This window comes from Culex pipiens, chromosome 2 (genome assembly GCF_016801865.2).
Source record: "Culex pipiens pallens isolate TS chromosome 2, TS_CPP_V2, whole genome shotgun sequence".
Lineage (NCBI taxonomy): Eukaryota > Metazoa > Arthropoda > Insecta > Diptera > Culicidae > Culex > Culex pipiens.
In genome coordinates this window covers 143,185,490-143,210,555 of record NC_068938.1, presented here as the reverse complement: position 1 = coordinate 143,210,555, position 25,066 = coordinate 143,185,490, and the positions used below count along the sequence as shown (strand labels likewise).

The window sequence follows — 25,066 nt, the reverse complement described above, 5'->3', positions numbered from 1 at the left end:
ATATGTTTAAGTGATTTGCACTAAAATCTGTAGTTTTTTTTAAAGGTTCAATAAACCAAATTTCCAGTTTTTGCTTTTTGAGTGTTTTTGAAACCGCTTTGAGTCAGGGGTATTCAAAAACACCCAAAAAGCAAAAACTGAACATTTGGTTTATCGGACCTTTTAAAAAAACTCCAGAAATTCTGTCAACTTGGAATGAATTTAGGATGTTTTTGTTTTATTTTGTTCAAGAGTAAATTTCTCTCAAGGTGTTGTAAAAAATACATAATATCTCATTCAAACTGCCACCGACGAATTCGCTGGCACTTTTGAAACCGTACAAGTTATTATCGCAAAACATATTTTAACCTCGAACGGTACACTTTATCCAAATATAACAATGCTTTTTATTGGCTCTTTTAAATCTAAAATCAAACAAGTTTTGAACAGTTTCACAAATAAATTTAAAAAAAATAAATAAGGGAAATTCTAACAGGATTGGCAAGTTAAGCAATCGCTCCTAACTCACCTCAATAGGGTTATAAAGCCCTGTGTCAATTTTTATGTATAACGGTAAAAAAAACGATTTAAAACCATTTCTGACCCCTTTTTTATTGTAAGCGGTGTATGCACTTCGGAAGAAATCGGTCAAGAGAAATTTCAAATGGGAAGCAGCGACTGCGGAAGCAAGGCAGAGAGGGTGAAGAAAAGCCCCAATAAAACGCTCCCTCTCCTTTGCTCTGCTGTTCGTAAAGCTGTTTCTTGGCCCCTTTCCTTTCGATCGGCATACTAGCCTTGAAGATAAAAGTAGGTTACTTTTAGTATTACAGTATTTTTTCTTTGTGTGTGTCATCTGATTTTTTGAGTGCAAAAGTGGAAAAGTGTTGAATGAGCGAGTTGTGGCGCTATAACCACGGCAAATAGTGTCCAGGGCATTTGTGTCCCATCCCAGAGGGTCTCGGAGTACAAAACATTCTTAGCATGGTGCTCCCAACGAATACAACCAAAATCTCGGAGCGTATGGTGGTGTGTCCCCACGCTTCTTCCTCCCCTGTCGATTCAGAATTGTGTTGTTGTTCAAACACTCAGTGCTCAAACTCAACCAAATTACGAGTCATCTCTGCGATACGGCTTTACGCAGTAGGCCTGGCCGCTTTAACGCTTGTGATGTTTCAATGCATTTCAATGCAATGGCGCACTACAAATGTTAATAAATGACAAGAAGAGTGCTAGGCGTCATCTAACCTAAGGCACTCTCCAGGATCCCTTCGAAAGATTGGCTGCACTAGGGTCTAATTAGATTAGATTAGATTAGATTAGCAAAAGTGGAAAAGTCGACGCCAACATTTCAAAAAGCATCATGTACAAACCATGCGTTTTGAGAAAAACGCATTTGAATGTTGAGCATCCATTTTCAATTCCCATTTTAATATAAAAGCAAAATAAGATGTTCTAATGATAACAAACGATGAAAAACGTTGCTTTTATTGATACTTGATCATCCAAATTCAATAAAACATTATTTCCGTAATTTTATTTGAGAAAAAAAACATAACTTCTTTTGAAATCACCAACGTTTATATCACCCTGCTGGCATTGAGGGGGACGCTTTGTTATGATTCGGTTTTCTTCGCCGAATGTACATGGCGCTTTGTTCATGTTGCTTTTTTTCCGTCACGAGGTTCATGTAGTCTTTTGTTTGACAGGTTGACAGGGCTATATAAACAGAGACTGCTGATGGCAGAGATTTTGTTTATGTTACTTTATTTAAAATCATGATTAAACAGACTTTACTGAAGTAACTTTTGCTCATTTTTGGTGGAGAGGTAGCTTATTAGGAATACTTTCAGAATATGCAATAACCCAGAAAGTGTCAAAATGTACATGATGCCTTTTGAAATGTTACCGTCGAAGTGTTGAATAATCGTCTGAAAATAGGCGGTGTCCTTTTTCGCCCAACAAAATTAATTCGATTTCGCTTGATCAAAAAAATCGTGGTCTAAAATTTTGAGTGGTTTTTAGTACCCCTGACTCAAGGCGGTTTCAAAAACACTAAAAAATCAATAAAAAAAACTAATTTGGTTTATTAGACAATTGGGTACTAAAGCCCTATGTAATTTTTTATGTACAACGGTAAAAAACACGATTAAAAACCATTTCTGATCACTTTTTTTCATTTTAATGCAAATTTTTTTTTTGACAGGACAACATTTTTTCTATGGATCAACTATGGTCCCCTTGGAACGAGCTGTCAAGTAGGAGCTTTTCTGTCAAGAAGGACCGCGAGGTTAATTTTTCAAAATTGATTTAAAAATCCATTTTAAACTCTTTGTGGTCGTACAAAGGGTCATTGTACTCAGAAAAATAAGCTTTATCGCTGTAAACAATAATATCAGCAATCTAAGCTTCATTTTAGGACCCAATTGGGTCATAAAATCAAGCTTAAATTTATGATATTATTGTTCACAACGATAATGATTATTTTTATGAGTACAATGGCCCTTTGTTTGACCGCAATGGATTTAAAATGGATTGTTAAATCAATTTTGAACAATTAGTGTTTAAGGGTTGAGTGTACACGATCATCACGTTTTTTTCATTTTGCAAAAAAAAAATGAAAAGACAACATTCTGCGATGGATCAACTATGGTCCCCTTGAAACGAGTTGTCAAGTAAGATGCTTTCTGTCAAAAAGCGCCGCGAAGTTAAATTGTAAAAGTGGAATTATTTAAAACATTGCAACTGAAAATCGTACTTGGCTGAGTTCGTTTTCTTACCTCCCCATACTGAATTTTCAGTTCAACAACGATTGTTTTTTTTGTAATCGTATAAAAAAGTGTGTAAACGAACTCAGCCAAGTGCGATTTTCAATTTTAGTGTACAATGGGTCATTGTACTCAGAAAAATTATCTTTATGAAGAACATTATCACCAATTTAAGCTTAATTGGGTCCTTAAATTCTCCTGCCTCGTCAGAGGCGCTGGAGCAGAAATCCCACGTTAGAGGAAGGCCATGCCCCGGGGGGCGTAGTGCCAATAGTTTCGTTTTTTTTTTGGGTCCTTAAATTAAGCCTAAATTTGTGGTATTGTTGTTTACACGATAAAACTTATTTTCTTGAGTACAATGACCCTTTGTACGACCGCAAAGTATATAAAACGAATTTTGAAATATTTTTTTTATTGTTTCACGGCCCTCCTTGACAGAAAAGGTCCTACATGACAGCTCGTTCCAAGGGGACCGTAGTGGATCAATCAAAAAAATGTTGTCTTGGCAAATATATTTTTTTTGCATTAAAAAAAGTGATCAGAAATGGTTTTTAATCGTGTTTTTTTACCGTTGCACATTAGAGACCCTAAATAGGGCGACTGGTCTAAGCTGGCTAAATCAATCTGGCAACGTATGTTTTGAGCTTGGCAGCACTGATAAGTTTTGCTGGGCTTAAAGGCAACTATAGTCTGCAGATCGGAAGGAAAGGGGTAAAAAAACAGCTTTACGAACAGCAGAACAAAGGAGAGGGAGCGATTTCTTGGGGCTTTTCTTCACCCTCTCTGACTTGCTTGCGCTGCCGCTGCTTCCCATTTGAATTTTTTCTTGACCGGTTTCTTCCGAAGTGCATACCTTACATTACATAGGTCTTCAGCACCCTATTGTAGGACCTAATTTCAGGTTTTCGATCTATTTTTCAAAATTGATATTGCCTTGTAAGCGTTTGAATAGTTCCAAATCAACGTGTTGTACGCGCATCAACTGCCAGCATTGATCTGCCAGCATAACAAACGCGATTTTGACAGTTTGAGAAAAATCAGTGCGAAAAATATTCAATCGCGGAAAATGCGGCTTATGTTTTTCCCGAAATTTGCGTTGTAATTCGGTGAAATTCCAGTGAATAGTAAGTAAACTTTATAGTGCAAGTATTTTTGAATGCAACAACATTAAATTTCTTTCCAGATGAGTGAAAACGTCACGGTAAAGGAGGAAAAATCCTCGCCCCTGCCAGCGGAACTTTTCCCGTTGAACATCAAAATAAAGCAGGAAAAGACGACCGATTCCAGCAAGTCGGAAACGGTGGACAAGCTGTCGATCGACCTGAATTTGACCAACATCTTTTCGGCTACGACGACGACTACCACGAGCAATGCTGGAGCAACGGTAGCAACAACGACTACGGATGATACGCAGAAGGAGACAAAGTCGGTGGAACCGCTGAAATCTTCGAACGAAATTCTGACGGAACTGTTTAAGGTGTTTAACGCCGCGCCGCCGGAAATCATCGAGGACGATTCCAACGACGGGGAGGAGGTTGCCGGGAAGAAGAAGAAACACAAGAAGCACAAGAAAAAGTCTAAGAAGAAGAAAAAGAATGAAAACGGTGGAAGTGGATCGTCGTCGGACTCGGAACCGGAAGAGGGCGAGATTAAGCGGAAGGCGAAAAAGATAAAGAAGGAAAAGGACAAAGATAAGGAGCGGGACAAGTCGAAGCGGAAGAAGAGCAAGGAGAAGGATAAGGTTAAGAAAGAGAAGGTGGATGACGGGGGGAAGAAGGACGAGCGGGTGTCGGTCAAGACGGAAATCACTTCCGTGGTGGTGAAGAAGGAACCGCGAGACGATCGGTACGGTACGCGGGAAACGCGCGAGCGGGATGATCGGTACTCGTCGAGGGATGCGAGGGACTTGAGGGATGGTCGAGATTTTAGAGATTCTAGGGATGTTCGAGACGTTAGGGATATCCGAGATTCTAGAGATATTCGAGATGCAAAGGACAGCTATCATCACAGTCACCACCATCATCATCATCACGGGTATGTTTGAAACTTGTTGTAGGAGGATGTTCCTTCAATTTATCATTATTTTTCAGATCAACCTCCCGTGACGATCACCACCCACGCATCAAACAGGAGAAAGATGATCGTTCCTACCGAGATTCGGCTCGCGACAGGGAGAAGGATCGCGAGCGAGAGCGAGACCGTGAACAGCGCGACCGCGAAAAAGAAGACCCGAAATCCAAACCCCGCATTCAAATTAAAAGCCTAAAGGACAGTACAATCTTCAAGGAGGCGGCTGCCGCGGCCTCCAGCTCCGGCAGTAGAGAGAGGCAACGCAGCAGGGATCGGGATCGTGACCGGACGACCTCGGAGGGCCGGTCCAAGTCGCGGGAGATGCACCGCAGGCGGCGCTCAGACTCGGACTTTAGCATGTCGGACGAAGAGACTTACGAGGAGGGCAAAGGACGGTACTACGACTTTTACCAGAAAAAGTACAACTCGTTCTATGCAAGCTATCGGGACGAGGAGCGATCGCGGAAGCGGAAGAGGAGCGAAGATCGGGCCGGCGACAGATATCGCAAGTCGAGGTCAAAGTCGCGATCGCGATCGCCGCAGTTTGACAAACAAAAGCTGTTGGAGATTGCGCGCAAGAATGCGATTACGATGCTAAAGAAGGGAACGCTGCCGGGAGTGCAAGGGTTGGACAAGGAATCGAAGGAAAAGCTGATCATGAAGATGAAGAGCAGTGGAAAAACGATCGATGAGTTGACGAACTTCTGCAAGAAGATTTCCGAGAAGGAAAACTTGAACGAACTTTCGAGCGTTTCGTCGGAGGACAGTGACCACGATGCAGACGGCGGCTCGAAAGCGTTTCACCATCCGTTTCAGCTCAAGGATCACGGTCCGATTGTGATGAACATCAAGAACTCGGTTCCGCTGCAGCCGAAAAGTGCCGAGCAGACGAAGGCGTTGCTGCTTCAATATCCCGTCTCATCCGGGGCGCAGCACAGGAAAATGGAGAACGAATGGGTTCCGGTAGAACCGCCAACCCAGGCAGGACCCCTCGTTCCACTCTCGCGTCCGGAAAAGGCCACCCCGAAGATTCCCATTACGGCAAGCTTCGTTCCGCAAGCAGAAAAACAACAACCGGCGTACACTCCCGTTAATCCCCCGCCGGGAATTTCACCGGCCCTCTGCCAACCTGGCCCATCATCGGCACCAATCCCGCCTTCAATCGACATCCCCAACGCCCTGCCAGCTCCACCACCATCCTCAAATCCCATCGCCGACGCCGCCCTTCTCCCGGAAGTGTTCCCCAGCAACCCCGAGGGCAACAAGCTGGACGTCTCGACTATCATCTCCAACCGCCTCAACGCGATGCGCAAACTCCAGGACAACCCCGCCGACGCCGAAGCCATCAAGCTGCTGTACAACACCCAAAAGGACATGTCCGCGTGGGCCTCCTCCAAGTTCACGCCTGGCCAGTTCCTCGGTTCGACCGGCGCCCAAGTCCTAACGCCACGTGAACTTGCCGAAGGCTACCAACCCTGGGTCACAAAGGACTCCATGAAGCAAACCGCGCCCGTTACCGGCGGCATGGGAATGCACCTGCTCCAGAAGATGGGCTGGGTCCCTGGCGAGGGTCTCGGCAAAGAAAAGAACGGCTCCCTCGAACCGCTCCTCCTCGATGTCAAACTGGACAAGCGCGGTCTCGTCGCCAGCGCCGAAGAACACCAGCGCCAAATCCAGATCCAAGTCCAGCAGCAGCACAACGGCCGTGGCCGCCCCCGCTTCACCAACGTCAAAATCAACGTCGACGGCAAACACCCCGTTTCGATCCTGGGCGAGTACGCCAGCAAGCGGAAGTGGAACCCGCCGCGGTACGATCTGGTGCACGAGAGTGGCCCCGGCCACGCCAAGAACTTTGTCTTCAAGGTGATTGTGAACGGGCTGGAGTACCAGCCGGCCATCTCGAACAACACCAAGAAGGACGCCAAAGCGACGGCGGCCCGGTTCTGTCTGCAGCAGCTGGGAATTCTGCAGTCGTAAGGGGAGAGAAAAAAGGTAAGTGTGCAACCCCTTTTTGCTTTTAGTCATTTAAAATGCATCTCGGATTGAGGAGGTGTGTGGCCGCACTCAATCACTCTATTATATTTCATATAAAGGATTTATGAAAACAAGATATTCTAAGTTTCTAATAAACCCTAACTTAACTGTCTGAACGGTTGCCGGAAGTTGTGCGTGATAGAAATTATGAGAAATTCCTTTTTAGAGCGTCAAGAAATAGCTCTAAAATTCCTGGTTAACATCAATGCTGGTAATCGTTGAAATCAACGGCGTTTATGTCATTGGTGTCGTTGATTGTTATTATAAACTTTATCGACAACGGAGTTATCGTTGATGTAATCGTCAATGTTCAATGACTTTTCAATGACTTTTGTAGATTTTTAAATCAATTTTTAAAAAATACTTTTTTGCAATTCCGTCGTGAAACTACTCACTTTTCCTGTCATTCTTGAAAGACGAAATAGCCTACTTTTCTGTACCAAAAATAACAGAATCGAATAGCAACACTTTTCAAAATAAATGCTGAAAAGTTCTACTTTTCAGCACTCAAATGGATGCTGAAAAGTTGAACTTTTCAGCACTTGTTTCGAAAAGTAACACTTTTCAACATTTTTTTTTATTTAAACGATTTATTGACAAAATACATGAAAATTTGACTTAAAATTTCAATCAGTGTGTGTGTTCTCCGTTTTCGTCGAGTGGACTGTATTTTTCCTTGAATTTCGATTTTTTTCTCTCCGCGAACGGATCAAGTAAAAACGCGCGCGTCTGGCTTTTTCGGTTACACGCTAAACTCTTATCGCTTTATTTAGAACAAACTTTAGGTACACGTAAAATTGGAAAAGGCTAAAATTGGTTATACTAATGTTTCAAAGCTATCACACAGAAGGTGTAAATCAATTTTCTCCATCAGCGTACATCCTCCCCACGTTGAAATGCACGTCCGCGTTTCAATTCTCCTCGGTTGTCTCCTGGTCCAGCGGAAGCAGGCAAATCTCCGTCACGCCTCGCTTGCACTCCCCCTTCGCCGTACGCAGTGTCACCACCCTGGTGATGTCGTCCTTGCCGGGATGCAGTGCGATGATTCGGCCGAGTTGCCACTGCATCGGCGGAGCGTTCGGGTCGTTGATCAGCACCAACGCGCCGGGTTGTATCTTGGTGATCTTGAACCACTTCTGGCGATTCTGCAGCTCCGGCAAGTACTCCGCAATCCACCTCTTCCAGAACTGCTGCTGCATTGCTTGCACGTGTTGCCAGCGGGACAGCGTCGACTGCTTCAGGTGGAGGTAGGACGGCTCGGGAACCGCGCGCATTTCTCGCCCGATCAAAAAGTGTGCTGGGGTCACTGCGGTCAGATCGTTCGGATCGTCGGAGCACGGCGTCAAGGGCCGCGAATTCAGCACGGCTTCAATTTGCACCAGCACGGTAGTCAGCTCTTCGAAGGTGAGTTTCTGGTTGCCGACGACTCGCTTGAGATGATGCTTAACAGATTTCACCCCCGCTTCCCAGATCCCACCGAAGTGCGGGCTGCGTGGCGGGATGAAGCTCCAGGTGATTCCGTGGCTGCTGCAGAACTCCTCCACCTTCTCGATGTGCTGCTCCTCGGCGAACAACTTGGCCAGTCGCTCGAGCTCGGTCTCCGACCCAACGAAGTTCGTCGCGTTGTCGGAGTGCATCTTGTTCACCAAACCTCGACGTCCAGTGAACCGCCGCAAGGCAGCGAGGAAGGCATCCGTCGTCAGACTCGAGACCAGTTCCAGGTGTATGGCTCGCGTGCTCATACACACGAAGAGGGACACGTACCCCTTCGTCATCATCGGCCTTCGTGCTGCGGTCAGCGACTTGATCAGGAACGGCCCTGCGAAATCTACACCGGTGTGGAAGAACGCAGGGGCTGGTTGAACTCGGTAGGACGGGAGGTCTCCCATCAGCTGCGCCGTCTTCATCGGGTTGACTCGGAAGCACGTCACGCACCCTCGAATCACCTTCCGGATTGTCGTCTTCACGTTCATCGGCCAAAAACGCTGACGAATCAGCGCGAGCAAGCCCTTCTGGCCCACGTGGAGGTTCTGTTTGTGTTCGTGGCGAATGAACGATTCTGTGACCGGGTGCTTGGCAGGCATCAGGATCTGGTGCCGGCTGTCGTACGGCACGAAAGCTTGCTTGATTCGACCGCCAACTCTCAGAAGGCCGTCGTCGGGATCAACAAACGGGTTCAGTCCTCGCAGGCGGTGCGTGTGGTTTTCCTTCAATGCCAGCAGCTCGGCCTGGAACGTTTCCCGTTGCATCAGCCGCAGGGTCAGCTTCAACGCCGCGTCGCGCTCTTCGCTCGACGGTTCTCCCTTCACCAGGACTTCTCTTCTCGTGATGATGTAGTTCGCAAACCGCACCACCAGGCTCATGCTGCGAAGCAGTCGGCGGAAATCTCCAAGCTTGTCGAAGATCCGCAATCGCTGAGTCGGCCCCGCTAGCGCCAGACACTTCGTGGATCGCAATCCCGGGAGGTCCGCGCCGTCGAGAAGAGGGGGCTGCACTACCTCAATAGTGCGATTGTTCATCGACACCGGCCCGTCCTTCCAAATCACCCGTTGGAGCAGGTTCTGGGGCATCACCCCTCTCGAAATGAGGTCGGCAGGATTGTCATCCGTCGGAATGTATCCCCACCGGTACTTACTGGTCAGCTGCTGGATTTTCCTCACTCTGTTGGCCATAAACAGTTCCAGGTCGTCGGGCTTCTTCGCAATCCAGCTCAGCACCACTTGCGAGTCGCACCACAAGTTCACCGAATCGAAGCAAACATCGACGACGTTTGTCAGCTTGTCAATCAGTTCAGCCAGAAGCAGCGCACCTTCGAGCTCGCCCTTTGGCGTGCTGATTTCTTTCGGGACGTTCTTGACCTTCTTCGGGAGGAGCTTGGACTTGCTGCAGATCAGCCGCATCGTGACCTCGCCGTCCGGGTAGATGTTGCGTGCGTACACGCTTGCGCCGTACGCATCGTCCGACGCGTCGGAATAACCGTGGAGTTCCACGCGTTCGGCTCTTTCGTCGTAGACCCACCGGGAAACCCGGAAGTCGTTCAGTGCTGGCAGCTGCTTCCGGAATCGACGCCACTCGTTGGCAACGCTCTCCGGAACGGGATCCAGCCAGCCGATGTTCTTCAAGGTGCCGACCTTCCGCAAGATCAGCTTCGCCGTTGTCACCACCGGACCAGCCAGGCCAAGTGGATCGAAGAATTTGGCAATTTCGCTGAGGATCTTCTGTCGCGTCAGCGGCTTCGTCTCCTCTTCGGGTGGCAGCACGCTGAAGGTGAACCAGTCCTGCGACGCGTTCCACGCCACACCCAGCGTCTTCACGACTGACTTTGCAGCCGCGTCCTTCAGGTCGAACGTCGTACCCCAGAGCTCCTCCGGGATATCTTCCAGAATGGCTGGATCGTTCGCGCACCATTTGTGCGCGTCGAAGCCGCCGGTGTTCAGCAGCTTGCGCAGTTCCCGACTCAGCAATCGGGCATCCTCCACACTCTGCGCTCCGCAGAGCCCGTCGTCCACGTAGAACGATTTCTTCAACGCTGCAGACGCCAACGGGAACTCCTTCACGCCGTCTTCTGCAATCTGGTTCAACGCCATCGTCGCGTGGAACGGTGATGAGGCCAGGCCGTAAGTCACCGTCTTCAGTTCAAACACCTTCAGCAGCTGCGACCGGTCGTCGCGCCACAGTATTCGCTGGTACGGCGTGTCTTCGGGGTGCAGCTCAATCTGGCGGAACATCTTCGGGATGTCGGTTGTGAAGACGTACCGGTAGCAGCGGAAGTTCAACAGGATCGACAGCAAGTCGTTCTGCACCGTTGGACCAACCTTCAGCGCGTCGTTGATGGACACTCCCGTCGTCGTTTTCGCTGAGCCGTCAAACACGACTCTCAACTTCGTTGTTGAACTGCTGGGCCGCAAGACGCAGTGGTGCGGCAAGTAGTACGCGGATCCAGGTGCGTCGGACGGACCGACCTCGACTTCGTTCATGTGGCCAAGCTGCTCGTACTCGTGGATGAACTTGGCGTACTCTTCTTTCAGATCGGGCTGTTGGTCCAGCCGCCGCTCAAGACTCAGGAAACGACGGATCGCCATGTCTCGTGAGTCGCCCAGGTCACTCTTCCGCTCGTTGAACGGCAGTCGAACAACAATTCTTCCGTCAGGCTTGCGGTTGTACGTGCTGCGGAATTGTTCGAGGCACTCGTCAGCTGTCGAAGTCACCGGTCGTCGTAGGTCTTCAACTCCTTCGATCTCCCAAAACCGGTTCAGCAGCTTGTTCAGCTCTTCGTCCTCGTTCACGGTGCAGAACGTACGTGCGATAACGGGTGTACACTCGGACATCACGCCACCAACCACCCAGCCAAGTTCGGTCTCGCTGAGTGACGGGAGGTTCGCCGCGAGTTTGACCCTTCCAGACTTCATGAGGTCCCAGAACACGCCAGCGCCGAGCAGCAAATCGACGCGACCTCTCTTGTTGAAGCTTGGATCGGCGAGTTCAACGTCGCGGGGCAGATCCCATCCAGCAACGTCGATCGTTTTCGTAGGCACGTCGCCGGTGATCTTCGGTGCTACCAGCAGCTCAAGCTCGGCAGTGAAGTTGCCAACTCGAGACTTCATCGTCGTTCGGACCATGTGGTTGATTCGCGTAGTCCCTCCGTTCAGCCCACTTACTTGGTAGTCCGCCCGCTCCTTCTTGATCGCCAACAGGTTGGCGCATCGCTCCGTGATGAAGTGGTTTTGTGAGCATGAGTCGATCAACGCCCGGCACAGATACGGGACGCTGTTTCCGCCGTAGACCAACACCACGGCCGTCGAGAGGAGGGTCTGTTTCGTGGGAGCTTCGGTTGTAGCGCAGAGCGTCAAACTCTGCGTCTGCGACGTTCCGGCCACGACTGGTGGCACCACTTGAGGTCGGGAGTCGGCATTCGCTTTCGGCGCATCCGCCGCCGCCGTGTTCGGAGCGGCCTCCGGCTTCTTGTCGGTGTGCAACATCGTGTGGTGCCGCTTGCTACACTGCTGACACGTGCGAGTCGACGTGCACGCAGCCGTGCGGTGTCCCTTCTTGAGGCAGTTAAAGCACGAACCGCACTTCCTCAGGTGGTTGTACTTTTCGTTGACACTCTTCGCCTTGAACTGCTCGCACTTCTGCAGGTCGTGTTGCTGGTCGCACATCGTACACTTCTCGTCACTTGCAATCACCAGGGTCTTCGTCTGCTTAACCGAACGTTGCGGTTTCACTTTCTCAACGGGTTCACTACACTGCTCCACCAACTCCAGCACTCGACACTTCTCCTTAAGGAACGCCATCGTGGCCGCGTAGCTCGGCAACTCTCCGGCCCTTCGCAGCGACTCCCACGACTTCCGCGTATCCTTGTCCATTCGTGCCGCAATCAGGTTCAGCAGCATCTGCTCTCCCAAACCGCTCACTGGAAGCTGGAGGTTCTTCAAGGCTTCGGTGTTCTTGGCGCAGATCTCGATCAGTTTCCGGAACTCGAGGACGTTGTCGCGGGTGACCTTGGGCAGCGAGAACAAAGCATCGATATGCTTGTTGATAATCACTCGCTTATCCTCGTACGTCTCGACCAAGAGCGCCCACGCCGCCTCGTAATCGTTGTTGTTAATGATGTCCTGATCGATCACGCCTTCCGCCTTCCCAACCAACGAGTTCCGAAGGTGGTACAACTTCATCGACGGAGCCTCGCCTTGGTACCGGTCCATCACGCTCTTAAACATACACTTAAACGAGAACCAGTTCTCGTAAGTGCCGTCGAACTTCGGTAAGGGCACGCTGAGGGGCGGTAGGTACTGCGGGGCAACCGCAGTCGCGGGCCCCGCCGGAACGAGCGCGACGCTTGGCTTCGAAAGCCTCTCGATCAACTCGTTGAGATGGATCGTCAAATTGTTATGCAGCGTCTCAAACTTCAGGTAGCATGCTCGATGCTGCTTTTCCTGTTCCGGTGTAAGAACCAGTCCGTAGACCTGGTTCTGGAACGCGTTGTACTCCCCGTAGCAGGCCTCCACCGTCTTCAACTGCAACTTCAGGAAGTGCAGATTCTTCAGGTGTTGGTTCGGTTGCTCCGGGGTCGTCCTGATCGCAGCTCTCACCCGCTCCAGCTTTTCCGCCACCGCGTCCCGCTGCCGCATCAGCACCTTCAGCTGCTCCTCCATCTTCCGCGCTTCCTCTTTTCGGCGCTGTTCTTGGAGCTGCTCGCTAATCGGCGTCACCGGAACCACTTTTTCTTCTTTTGCGTCTTTCGTCTCGCTCTTTTGAGCGTCACTTTTTTTCGCACTGTTCGCGGGAGTTTTCTTCTTCGGCGTCTTCTTCTTACCACCTTTGGGCGTTCTCAGCATTTTCCATGCTCGTCGCTAAGTGGTGCTACGCCTCGACGCCCCACAAACACACTCACACGCGGACACGTCGACCACGCACGCGAACGATTCGGATTTCTCCGTCACTTCCGGACCACTTGTCCGTCTTCGGAACCTTTTCCGATCTCCCGGAACCTTTTTCCGGTCTTCCGGAGCACTTCCCGGTCTTCCACCAACACTTTTTCACGGCGTGGGTGCTACGCCCCCGACGTCTCACACACGCGCACACACGGACACGTCGACCGTGTTCAGTTGGATTTCCCGTCGAAATCCGTCAACCTTCGCGCCCGGACCACTACTACAGCATCCGGCTCGTGTAGGACCACAATGTTCTCCGTTTTCGTCGAGTGGACTGTATTTTTCCTTGAATTTCGATTTTTTTCTCTCCGCGAACGGATCAAGTAAAAACGCGCGCGTCTGGCTTTTTCGGTTACACGCTAAACTCTTATCGCTTTATTTAGAACAACTTTAGGTACACGTAAAATTGGAAAAGGCTAAAATTGGTTATACTAATCTTTCAAAGCTTTAACACAGAAGGTGTAAATCAATTTTCTCCATCAGCGTACAGTGTGTTTTTTGGAATTGCCAAAAATGTTGTATGGAACTCGTTGCAAAACTTTTTTTTTCAGCACTCTTCGTATTTATCCAACTCGGTGAACCTCGTTGGATAAATGTACGACTCGTGCTGAAAAAATCCTCTTTTTGCAACTTGTTGCATTAACTACTATCTTGGCACTTTTGACAGAAAAGGTTGTATAAGGCGGATTCGTTAATTCGAATTTCACTACTTCGAATCTGGATCGATCGGAGAGAATCTTCTGTCTCATTTTTCACGCTATCTCACGAGTTTTCCTTTCTGCTCTCACAACCGCAAGCTTATGGAGTTGGCTCGCACTAACAGCGGCTCGACATCTTCTCCGCTTGCCTTAGCTTCGAATGTACCCTAATTCAAACGTATTCGATTTAAAAAAAAAAAAAATCAAAAACGATTTACCGTAGTACATTGTCCGGGTACTTAGCCTGATGGTTAAGCGATCTGCCTTGCAAGCAGACGATCAGGGATCAAATCTCGCCCGGTCACCTCGCAACCGGTTTTTCGGTGACAACTAGATCCCCTTGCCCCCTCTGGGAGCACCAGAACCTCGGTAATTAATTGTGTGGTACACACGCACGCCGCTCCCCCCGCTAGAAACAGATAGTGATGGTTGAGTGGAGAATGGACGGGGAAGATGACTAACCAACCACACCACAGCGAGTGAAGGAAGGAAGACTCTTCCAACAAGACCCCCCGGAGAACATCATCACCATCAAGACGAAGAACAATAGATCTTGGATCTATAAATAGACGCATGGCTCCGTGAAGGCAAGGCCGATTGAGCCAGTTAGGGTAAAGGTTAAGATCTGGGGGTGAATAGAGCGGTTCAAGAGCGGAACAGTTTTGAACTGTCAAAGCGGAACCATTTTACTGTTCACCCTGTTCACCAGAAGCAGCAAGTTTTGTAATCGATCATTAGGGAAATCATTGTAAAAAGCAAATGTGTTTTGTTGATTTTCTATTTCTTTAAATATTTTCATTATATTTTTTTAACTAACGAACCTTTTGTGGTTATTCCTAGAGATCCTTAATAGGGAGACTGGTCGAAGTGAATTTGACGTACCCAAGCAGACACGAGTTTGACGTATCCAAACGAGCATTTGCCTTTACGCCCAGCAAAACTTATCAGTGTTGCCAAGCTCAAAACATACGTTGCCAGATCGATTTAGCCAGCTTAGACCAGTCTCCCTATTTAGGGTCTCTAGTTATTCCCAGAATAACCGGAACCATTACCAGTAAAATCGTCGTCGAGCCATGCTTTCTCCAATGAACTCACATTTTACTGGCTAATTCCCTTTTCAGCGCCCATCTGGAGGTCGTCGTCATCAGTTGATTCCTCTCGAATGGTGGGCACGACTCCCTTTTTCTAGTACGTTATTTTTCCGGACACTGTACTTCCGGGAGCTCTTGCTTTCATTTTGTTCCAAACCGACTTCGCAAAACTTCACCCACTTCTGACGCAGTTATTTGTCTCCCGAAAACATGAACAAAATGCGCACAGCAGATTTCAAAACAAAAAAGTCACGCCTGTGCTTGAACCACCTTCTACTTTTTTGATGTAAACAAGTGGGATCATTCGAAAGATAGAGGACAAAGAATTTTAAAAAAAATACCGTAGTACATACAAATTTACAAAGGGCTTTAGGACCCTATTGAACCATTCCATAAATAGAGACTCCAGAAGTCTCCTTTAAGAGCCCCATTCAAAATCACCAACATTTTAAAAAAAGTCAACCCCAATTTAGCGTACTACTGTCATTTTGCTTTAAAAAGTTTGATAGCCCCTTTCGATTTGTCAAATAGTTTGATCGCTGTTTCGTCGGCTCGGCATCAATCAATCAGTGAAATAAACAGAAAATTTTCTCGCGGTCTTCGCGAAAACTTGTGCAAAACCTCGAAAAATCAGATAAATCGCCGAGAAAACCTTTGCAGAGGCAGTTGGAACTATTTAATGTATCTGGTAAGATGCAAATCGCTGTTAAATCGACAAAAATGTAATTTAAAAAAATTGTTTGCAGACATCGACCCAGCACAAGAAAATGTATTCCGGCGGAGGGGGAAACCGAAACACAAGCTACCAGCAGCAGCAGTATAATAGTAACCAGCGCAACAACCAAACCCCCGCGGTCGGTTCCGACTATGGCTATGGTGGCGGAATGAACCATAACTTCACCCAGGGTAGCGATTCCAGCTCGTTTGGCATGAGCTCGATGCTGTCCGGGGCCGATTCCGGGACCTCGGGAAATGTACCGTTCTACATGCTGCAAAGCTCCAGCTATAGTAGTTCCGGCGGTGGTGGCAATTCAAACTATAATTACAATTATAACACTAACTCTAACTACAACTCGAACTCCAGCTATTCTGGCGGTGGAAATTACTCCCAGTCGCAGTATTCGGCCGCCTACCAGACCCAGGGCTATCAGAACAGCTCGGATGACAGCGGCAACAACCGCCGGAAGCAGGGAGGTTGGGTCAAGAAGGACTCCCTGAAGCGGGCCACCCCGTACAGCGGTGCCAAGGGAACGAACATGCTGCAAAAGATGGGCTGGAACCCGGGCCAGAGTCTGGGCAGGCGCCAAAACGGTCAGCTCGAGCCGCACATGCCCGACATCAAGACGAACCGGCGCGGCTTCGACGTTTCCTCCCAGAAGGTATTCGTTCCAACCGGGCAAGGCGTCAAAAAGAAGGCCCAGATTGGACCGCAGCCGGTCAAGTCCATCAACCTTGTCACCGAGGGTAAAAATCCAATCAGCATCCTGGAGGAGTACAGTACCAAGCGCAAGTTGCAGCCTCCACGCTACGAAACCGTCGTTGATGAGGGACCGGTCCACGATAAGACGTTCGTGTTCAAGGTGATCGTCGACGGGGTGGACTATCCGGCGGACAAGGGCGGCAAAAAGAAAAAGGAAGCCAAGGCTGAGGCCGCCCGCCAGTGCTTGGTCAAGCTGGGTGTGCTGGCGAAGCCGACGGAGGTCTAGAGCCCGTCACAGAAGCTGGCTGGATCTGAGTGCAGTGAAATAAATTAAAATTGACACACCCTTAATATAAACGGTATTTAAAATGAGTGCACATTTGATTTAAGTGTATGAATGAATAATAAAAATATGCGTTTTAAAAATAGAAACCAAACGTTTTTTGTGATTTTTTAGTATTGAGTAGGGAGTATTCTCGTATGTTCGGCAGGTTAAGCACTCGCTCCTAACTCCTTGCTTACTCACTTCTTATTGAACTATTATCATTCGATTTCAGTTAAAAACTCTTTTAATGAGCTGTAATTGAATGTCTGATGTGACAATATTAGAGGCACGCTGGATTAGATGCTGTTCCCCTATTTTCTTATATACACAGCAAAAAAATCCGATGGCAAAAGCATGCATGAGAAAACGTGCACACACACTAAAAGCATATTTACATAAAAACCCCGAAAAGTTTCGCACCCCCTGTCTTGAAATTATTGGAATCAACGCCAATGTAGTATTAGTTTTTTTCAGTCGTATACTGTAATTTGTAATTTGTTGTTTTATTGGGTACGATAACTTGTTAGTTAAACTTTGTATCACGTCAAGGAGGGAACTAGCCAGAAATTTACATTTGATTCAAAGTAAACTAACGTACGATGTATGAAGAACTTACAGATAGATCGGTGTTGATCCAAACTACATATTTTACAGCGACGAGATAGCCTAGCGAGTTAGGGCTCTCTCGCCGGAGTGATGTTACTTTTGAGGTGTGCACAACCTATTTTTTTTTTTTTTTTTTTGCTTCCGTACATGATTTTTGTGTACACTTACATATTGGGATATAAGGCTGGTATAAATTTTATTTAAAGTTTTTGTTGAACCAATGCCATCTGGCCGACTGTGTGAGAGACAACGACGCTTACCCTACACCACGGGTCTCGGCTTGTGTCGTTTTTACAGCTTACAAATTTAACTTTGCTATCAGAGTTCGTATGATTTGCATGTTTAAAAATATTTAAAAAATAAAAAATGATTTGCTGAATCAAAGTTTATATTCATCCATTTTCTTGTTAAACGTTAAAAATTCACAAAATGACAGTTTTTTTACGATAAAAAAATTAAAAAAGAATAAAAATTTAAATACACTCAACCCCCGGTGGTTGGTCAAAGTCAAACTAAAAAGTGACGAACTGTCACTTTTTACACGGCGCTTACGCACACCATCAAAACAAACGTTTGGTAGTGTGTGTGTGTGAACTCCGTGTAAAAGGGGTGTCAAACTAGAAAGTGACCCCGTTCATTTGACAACAGTTGGTGTCAAAGCATCAGGGTTTGAGTGTATGAGTGTAACAAGCCATAGTCTCAACATTTAAATGCAAAAAGTGTTAAAAAATGCATTTCACACCAGTTCAGTTATTTTGCAATCATTAGTTTTCAAAAAATCGACGCTGACATTGAATAAACAAGTGGCAGTGCGTGACCGAATGGTTACGCTGTCCGCTTTGTAAGCGGATGATTCTGGGTTCGATTCCCATCTGCTGCAACCTTCCATCGGATGAGGAAGTAAAATGTAGGTCCCGGCCTTGGTTGTTAGGCCGTTTAGGTGTAGGAGTCGTCTCCATGCCATAAGTACAAACAACACACCAAACCAAGCCTACTCCGGTGGAATCGCTGGCGGCGGTTGGACTCGCAATCCGAAGGTCGTCAGTTCAAACACTGGGGTGGAAGGTTCCTTGGAGTAGAAAGAGGTTTGGGTGCTCTCCCCATTCAAGCCTTCGGACTCCTAGGTTCGAGCAGAAACTTGCAATAGAGACCACAAAAGACCCGGGGGTCGTTAATGTGGATGGTTTGATTTTTTTTGATTGAATAAACAAAAACGAGAGCTAAGTAAACAATAACAAACACGTTATGTTTGGTTGACCATTCTGTACATTGCCCCGAAGTTTGGTTGAATTTGGTTGCCAGAGTCCCGAAATATAATTGAAAATGTTTACGGTAGTCGAGCTCCTACTTGTGTCAAACGCGTTCTGACCTAAAATCCCTTTGCCCAATTGTCGCACTTACATCAATTTTCATGCTGTGTCAAGATAGCACAACAAGATTGCTTCTTCTTTTTTTATGAAGAGCGAATTTTATTCCGTCGTGAAATTCCTTTTTTTTTCTGTCATTCTTGAACGACGAAATAGCCTACTTTTCTGTACCATAAATAACAGAATCGAATAGCAACACTTTTCAAAATAAATGCTGAAAAGTTCTACTTTTCTGCACTGAAATGGGTGCTGAAATGTTGAACTTTTCAGCACTTGTTTCGAAAAGTAACAATTGAAAAAAAAATGATTTATTGACAAAATACATGATAATTTGACATAAAATTTCACTCAATGGGTGTTTTTCAGAATTGCAAAAAAAATGTTGTATGGAACTCGCTGCAAAACTTGTTTTTTTCAGCACTCTTCGTATTTATCCAAATCGGTGAACCTCGTTGGATAAATGTACGACTCGTGCTGAAAAAATCCTCTTTTTGCAACTTGTTGCATAAACTACTATTTAAACGGTGCATTTAGTAAAAATATCACAATAGTAGCTTTTGCAACAAGATGATACTAAACATCGAAAATTTTCAAAAATTCAAGAGATTTTTAAATCAACCCAAACATGCTAAAATAATTCTGAAGGCAGTTTGATGCTTTTTTAAAATTGATTCCAGCTGATTGCACTTAAATTTCCATAGAAATTTTGAAGTTTTTTGAAGAAAAACTTTTTTTTGTGCCTCCGGATTTTTCGGGCTAATTTTGAAGGGGGGGGATCTTTTTCGTGTTACTGGTATTTTTTGATATCTTGCATTTGCAACACTGTTATCAAACTTCATGAAATTGAAAATACAACAATGCCACCAAACTTCATGAAATTCTTAGATGTGTCAGTCTTAAGTCATGTAGGCTTAGTGATTTCTCACGCTCGAAATTTGCAAATTTCACAAGGACCTCAATTTCAAAATAACAAATTTCACGCAAATTTCGCGGAACGTGAAAAATGTTCAAATAACTCTAAAAATCTTATGTTGAAATCACAGAAACTGCTTTTTTTTTTCATTATTAATTATTTAAATAAACTAAACACAATTTCAATAAATTTGAACCAGACACAAAAAAAAATCTTCTAATTTTCCAAAAAGATTCCACCTGGTTTATGGATGGGCTCTATATATATGTTGAAACAAAATGTAGGGCATGCGTATTCTCATTTATTGAACTTAAAAAGCTAAACAATTTTCGCTGATTTGCTTCATTATATTGAATTTTATATCAAAGCAAGATTTAACAATCTTGTCCAGCCAAAATGAGTTAAATAATTTGAATTTTTGCGACATTTAGCACATTAAAAATAATTTTAAAGGTTTTCATCTCCCTATTCAAATTTAAATTTTAAATCAATATGCAAAAATTATATATTTGTAACGAAATCGAAATTTTTATTCAAAATGAAATATTTAGCAAGTTTTTTTAATTGCTCTTGTTAGTGCTTCAGTTATAGAAATGGATTATGATGCAACACACAGCTGAAAGGAACTCCAAAACTCTGTTATGAATTGCAAAAGAACGGATTGTATCTTAATTATTCACCAACAAAGCCTAATGGAATTGAAAGAAGTATTTAAAATTCACCCAAATAATCAAATATTGTTAAAATTAAACAGGACTAAAAAAACTGAAATGCTTTTAAAAGTTGATTTCAAAGATAAAAAAAATACTCTTAATTTTAATTTGAATAAAACAAAGCTTGATTCTTTTAATTTCATATGAAACTATAGCTTTCAAATAGAATAGCAGTAAAATTTTTATTACAGCGAATGAAAATATTACTAAACTAACCATCACATTAATAACCCTATGTTAGTAATTAGGCAAGGGTATTCACTCGTTTCATTCTACAGTATTTCATAAGATTATTTTTATTCTTATTTGAGTTTGATAAATCATTTTGAGAAAAATCGTTACAGTTTCACACAGACATAAAATTTCACGGGATTTCGCGGAAAAACCCAAATTTCACGGATTTCACGCTGTCCGCGAAATCGTGAAATTTCACTAACCCTAGTCATGGTCAATAGGTATATGGATATGAATTTTCCAGAACCGTCATGAACGTCAGAGTTACTCCATTTGAATTAGTCGTTTCGTGTTTTTACTGCCAAAACAAAATCACTTTATTGGTGGATTTGATCCCGATCGCTGCTAGTACAATGACAATTTTAACCAAAAGCATGCGTTTACACGCTCCAAAGCATCTATCTTTTTTATTATTATTATTCGAGCAGCCTCTTACTGCGCCTTCGCGAACCGCTCGGACACATCCTTCCAGTTGACCACATCCCAGATGGCATCGACGTAGTTGGGGCGCAGGTTCTTGTACTGCAGATAGTACGCGTGCTCCCACACGTCAATTCCAAACAGCGGGACCAGACCTGCGGGAATTGATTTGGCTTAATTAGTATCTACTAATTATCGAAAGAAAAATTCGGATCTTACCCGTGGTGGCCTCCAGCGGGTCCTGGTTCGGGCAGGCCGCAACCTGCAGAGATTTCGTCTTCTTGTTGTAGCCCAACCAGGCCCAGCCCGAGCCCTGGACGGCCACGGCGGCGGCCTTCATCTCCTTCTTGAAGTTCTCGAAGCCGTGCAAGTCCCGCTCCAGGGCCTTCTTCAGCTCGGCCGACGGATCCGACCGGTCCGGCGAGAGGTTCTTCCAGAAGATCGAGTGGTTGATGTGGCCACCGCCGTTGAACTTGATGGCACCGCCCAGCTGGATGACCTTCGAGACGTCGTTCTTCGCGACGGCATCCTTCAGCTGTTCCTCGGCGGCGTTCAGGTTGGTGACGTAGGCGTTGTGGTGCTTCTGGTGATGAACCTGCGGAAGAAGTTGTAAACTCTCGTAAGCCATTTTGGATTGCGGCGTCCAACCACACTAACCTCCATGATCTCGCGGCAGATGACCGGCTCCAGAGCGCCGAAGTCGTACGGCAAGTCCGGCAGAGTGTGCTTGTTGCGGCAGGCCAGGACCGCCGGAACATTTCTACAATGTGTAAATGTTTGCTAAATTGGCATTGGCATCTCAAATATAAATAGAAGGCTTCACATGCAATCAAACGATTTACATAACATTGTGATTGTATTTTATCAGCGAGTTCAAAGATGAACTGCGGCGATAAGACCATTAAGATCGGAACTTACCTGGCCGTTCCCAAGAGAGCACCGCGGATGGCCAACATTTTCGGTGGATTTCAAGCGGTAGAGAAGGTCTGAAAGTGAACTTATCGATTTTAATTGTTTACTGAGGACAATTTTGCGGCCGGGATACATACCTTGAGGATGGAAATAAAGTCGCTGTCTGTGTGCCGGGCCGTCAGCTGGATCTGGTACTGTCTGCTGCTGTCTCACTTGCATAAGCTGAAAATGCTGTCATGTTGTTGGTCAGAGCTGTAGCGTGGCTGCGTTGGCGCCCCAATGCCTCTAAAAGTAGTCAAGAAATCTCGCTTTTTTTTTGTTACTTAGCCATAGCGCAGCAGCCAATCTTTCGCAGGACGGCCAGAGCTACTGCGTAAAGTTTACCGCAGAGATGATTCGTTGAAGCGAGTTGAGTTCGAGCGCTTCGAGCAACAACATACAACAACACAATTCTGGAACTATAGTACATATGTAAAAAAGTATTTATACCCCTTGGGCACTATGCACATTTGAAACGTGCAAACAATTTAAAGTTTGACAGAAACCTAGTACTACGTTTTGTTCGAAAACTCAGACCAAACATTTTGCTCGAAGAGCTTATTAATAGATGATTCCTATAAAAAGTTCTGTAACAAATACTATTACGAAAATCAAAAAAGGTGCAAAAAAAGTTTGTACACCTTTCGATAATTTTACATAAATACAGTTATTTGTTGACAAATCACCATAAACTCAGTGTCTCAACTCCAAATAGGCATCCTTGACTGATTAAAAAATAATTTGAATTGAATATAAAGTTTACTCACTACTTAGTATAAAAGTTTATATCGCTCTGGAAATTCTATATATAACTTATCTAAACTTCACTTTGCAAACTTTTAATTTATCTAAATGAGTAATTCTCGCTGAAAGTGGACCACTATTTACACAAGGTGCTCAAAAATCAAAAGCAATGTACTTTTCCAATAGCCCCCACCAAGTTATGAAAGAAACCATGTTTGGTTGGTTGCATTTGTCCTCACCGCGGCGCCACGAAGCTAAAACATTTTTTTTAATTGGTAATTTTTTGACTTAGGCGCGTCTACAAAATTGCTAATAACTTTGCAAAACTTCAACGAACCCTTGATGTTTAGGGGTGTTTTGGAAAGGAAATGAGCAGAGCTTTCGAATGAACTTGTCAGAAAAATACCGTTCCATACATTTTTTAGCCACAAAACACCAATGTATTTTTAAAAGTCATTTTTGAAGGCCGGCGCCCCGCTTTATCGAAAAACTGACAAATCCATTCGAAAGCTGAGACGATTTTACATAAAGGACCAATAAATCTAAGGTGTATGTTCCTCCTATCTTTTTTAATCTAATTTTGATTCTGCGAGCGCAGCGCTCCGTTCGCATTTCGGGCGCCCAAAATGTTGCAATTTGCTTGCCCCATTTTAAGATTTTGTCAAAAAATATAAGTGCTCACTTTTTGAATGATAGTTTATTGTCCAAGGATCAAATTGCACTTTCGATAATTGACCAATATTTATATTTTTGGGTTCTTCCAGGCAATTTAATGTCGAAAAGTTGTTGTTTTTTTTTCTTTTTTATGTAAAATGCTCTCTTACAATTGGGTGGACTTTTTTTCAGTAGAACTAATGAATGTAGCATGTTGGAAATTTCACTACGAACATTTTTCTCTAAAAGAAAACGTAATTTCGATATTCCAGTGCCAAGATATTTTAGTTTTAGTGAGAAAAAAAGTGCCAATTTTAACAAATTTCTCAGAATTAACAAGCACGGCCTATTATTTACATGCGGCATATGTTTTGGAGGCCAGAGTATGGTTTCTTATAGTTATTTTGTTCGCTGAATTCGGATCTGGAATCAAATTTCAGATAAATAGTGCACAGTGATATTTGAGCCACGCTCAAATGTTATTTGCGTGTATTCCCCATAGCCACTTAGGGATCGGCAGCCGAAGCCGCTAACCACCGCGCCACGAGGCCTCTCAAAACAATCTCCATAAAAAAAATCCGTGTGTAAAATATCAATTAAAGGTGAACGAAAGATGAAATATGACCGAATTCACTAGCGATTAAAATTACAGCATATTACCGCAAATAACTTTTGGGCGTGGCTCCAAATTTAACAGTTAATCTGAAATTTGATTCCAGATCCGAACTCAGCGACCAAAACAACTATAAGAAACCATACTCTGGCCTCCAAAACATATGCCGCATGTAAATAATAGGCCGTGCTTGTTAATTCTGAGAAATTTGTGAAATTGGGACTTTTTTTTCACTAAAACTAAAATATCTTGGCACTGGAGTATCGAAATTACGTTTTCTTTTAGAGAAAAATGTTCGTAGTGAAATTTCCTACATGCTACATTCGTTAGTTTTACTGAAAAATAAGTCCACCCAATTGTAAGAGAGCATTTTACATAAAAAAGAAAAAAAAACAACAATTTTTTGACATTAAATTGCCTGGAAGAACCCAAAAATATAAATATTGGTCAATTATCGAAAGTGCAATTTGATCCTTGGACAATAAACTATCATTCAAAAAGTGAGCACTTATATTTTTTGACAAAATCTTAAAATGGGGCAAGCAAATTGCAACATTTTGGGCGCCCGAAATGCGAACGGAGCGCTGCGCTCGCAGAATCAAAATTAGATTAAAAAAGATAGGAGGAACATACACCTTAGATTTATTGGTCCTTTATGTAAAATCGTCTCAGCTTTCGAATGGATTTGTCAGTTTTTCGATAAAGCGGGGCGCCGGCCTTCAAAAATGACTTTTAAAAATACATTGGTGTTTTGTGGCTAAAAAATGTATGGAACGGTATTTTTCTGACAAGTTCATTCGAAAGCTCTGCTCATTTCCTTTCCAAAACACCCCTAAACATCAAGGGTTCGTTGAAGTTTTGCAAAGTTATTAGCAATTTTGTAGACGCGCCTAAGTCAAAAAATTACCAATTAAAAAAAATGTTTTAGCTTCGTGGCGCCGCGGTGAGGACAAATTCAACCAACCAAACATGGTTTCTTTCATAACTTGGTGGGGGCTATTGGAAAAGTACATTGCTTTTGATTTTTGAGCACCT

At 44.9% G+C, this 25,066-nt stretch overlaps 3 protein-coding genes across 3 annotated transcripts; 1 reads left to right on the top strand and 2 right to left on the bottom strand.

The window, feature by feature from the left end:
* The first annotated feature begins 3,728 nt into the window (after window positions 1-3,728).
* On the top strand, window positions 3,729-6,965 carry LOC120416222 (protein Son). Its single transcript, XM_039577921.2, has 3 exons — window positions 3,729-3,868; window positions 3,928-4,778; window positions 4,835-6,965. The coding sequence occupies exons 2-3, from the start codon at window positions 3,928-3,930 to the stop codon at window positions 6,789-6,791; spliced, it is 2,808 nt and encodes a 935-aa protein (XP_039433855.1). The 5' UTR covers window positions 3,729-3,868; the 3' UTR covers window positions 6,792-6,965.
* Window positions 6,966-7,759: 794 nt separating this feature from the next.
* LOC120416204 (uncharacterized) lies at window positions 7,760-13,186 on the bottom strand. The gene has a single exon (XM_039577892.1). It carries the CDS (start codon window positions 13,184-13,186, stop codon window positions 7,760-7,762), a length of 5,427 nt encoding a protein of 1,808 aa, XP_039433826.1.
* A 7,735-nt stretch (window positions 13,187-20,921) lies between these two features.
* LOC120416226 (superoxide dismutase [Mn], mitochondrial) lies at window positions 20,922-22,208 on the bottom strand. Its single transcript, XM_039577926.2, has 5 exons — window positions 22,119-22,208; window positions 21,988-22,055; window positions 21,727-21,829; window positions 21,289-21,664; window positions 20,922-21,224 (listed from the first exon to the last, which is right to left on the bottom strand). Exons 2-5 carry the CDS (start codon window positions 22,023-22,025, stop codon window positions 21,082-21,084), a joined length of 660 nt encoding a protein of 219 aa, XP_039433860.1. The 5' UTR covers window positions 22,026-22,055; window positions 22,119-22,208; the 3' UTR covers window positions 20,922-21,081.
* Between the last annotated feature and the right edge of the window lie 2,858 nt (window positions 22,209-25,066).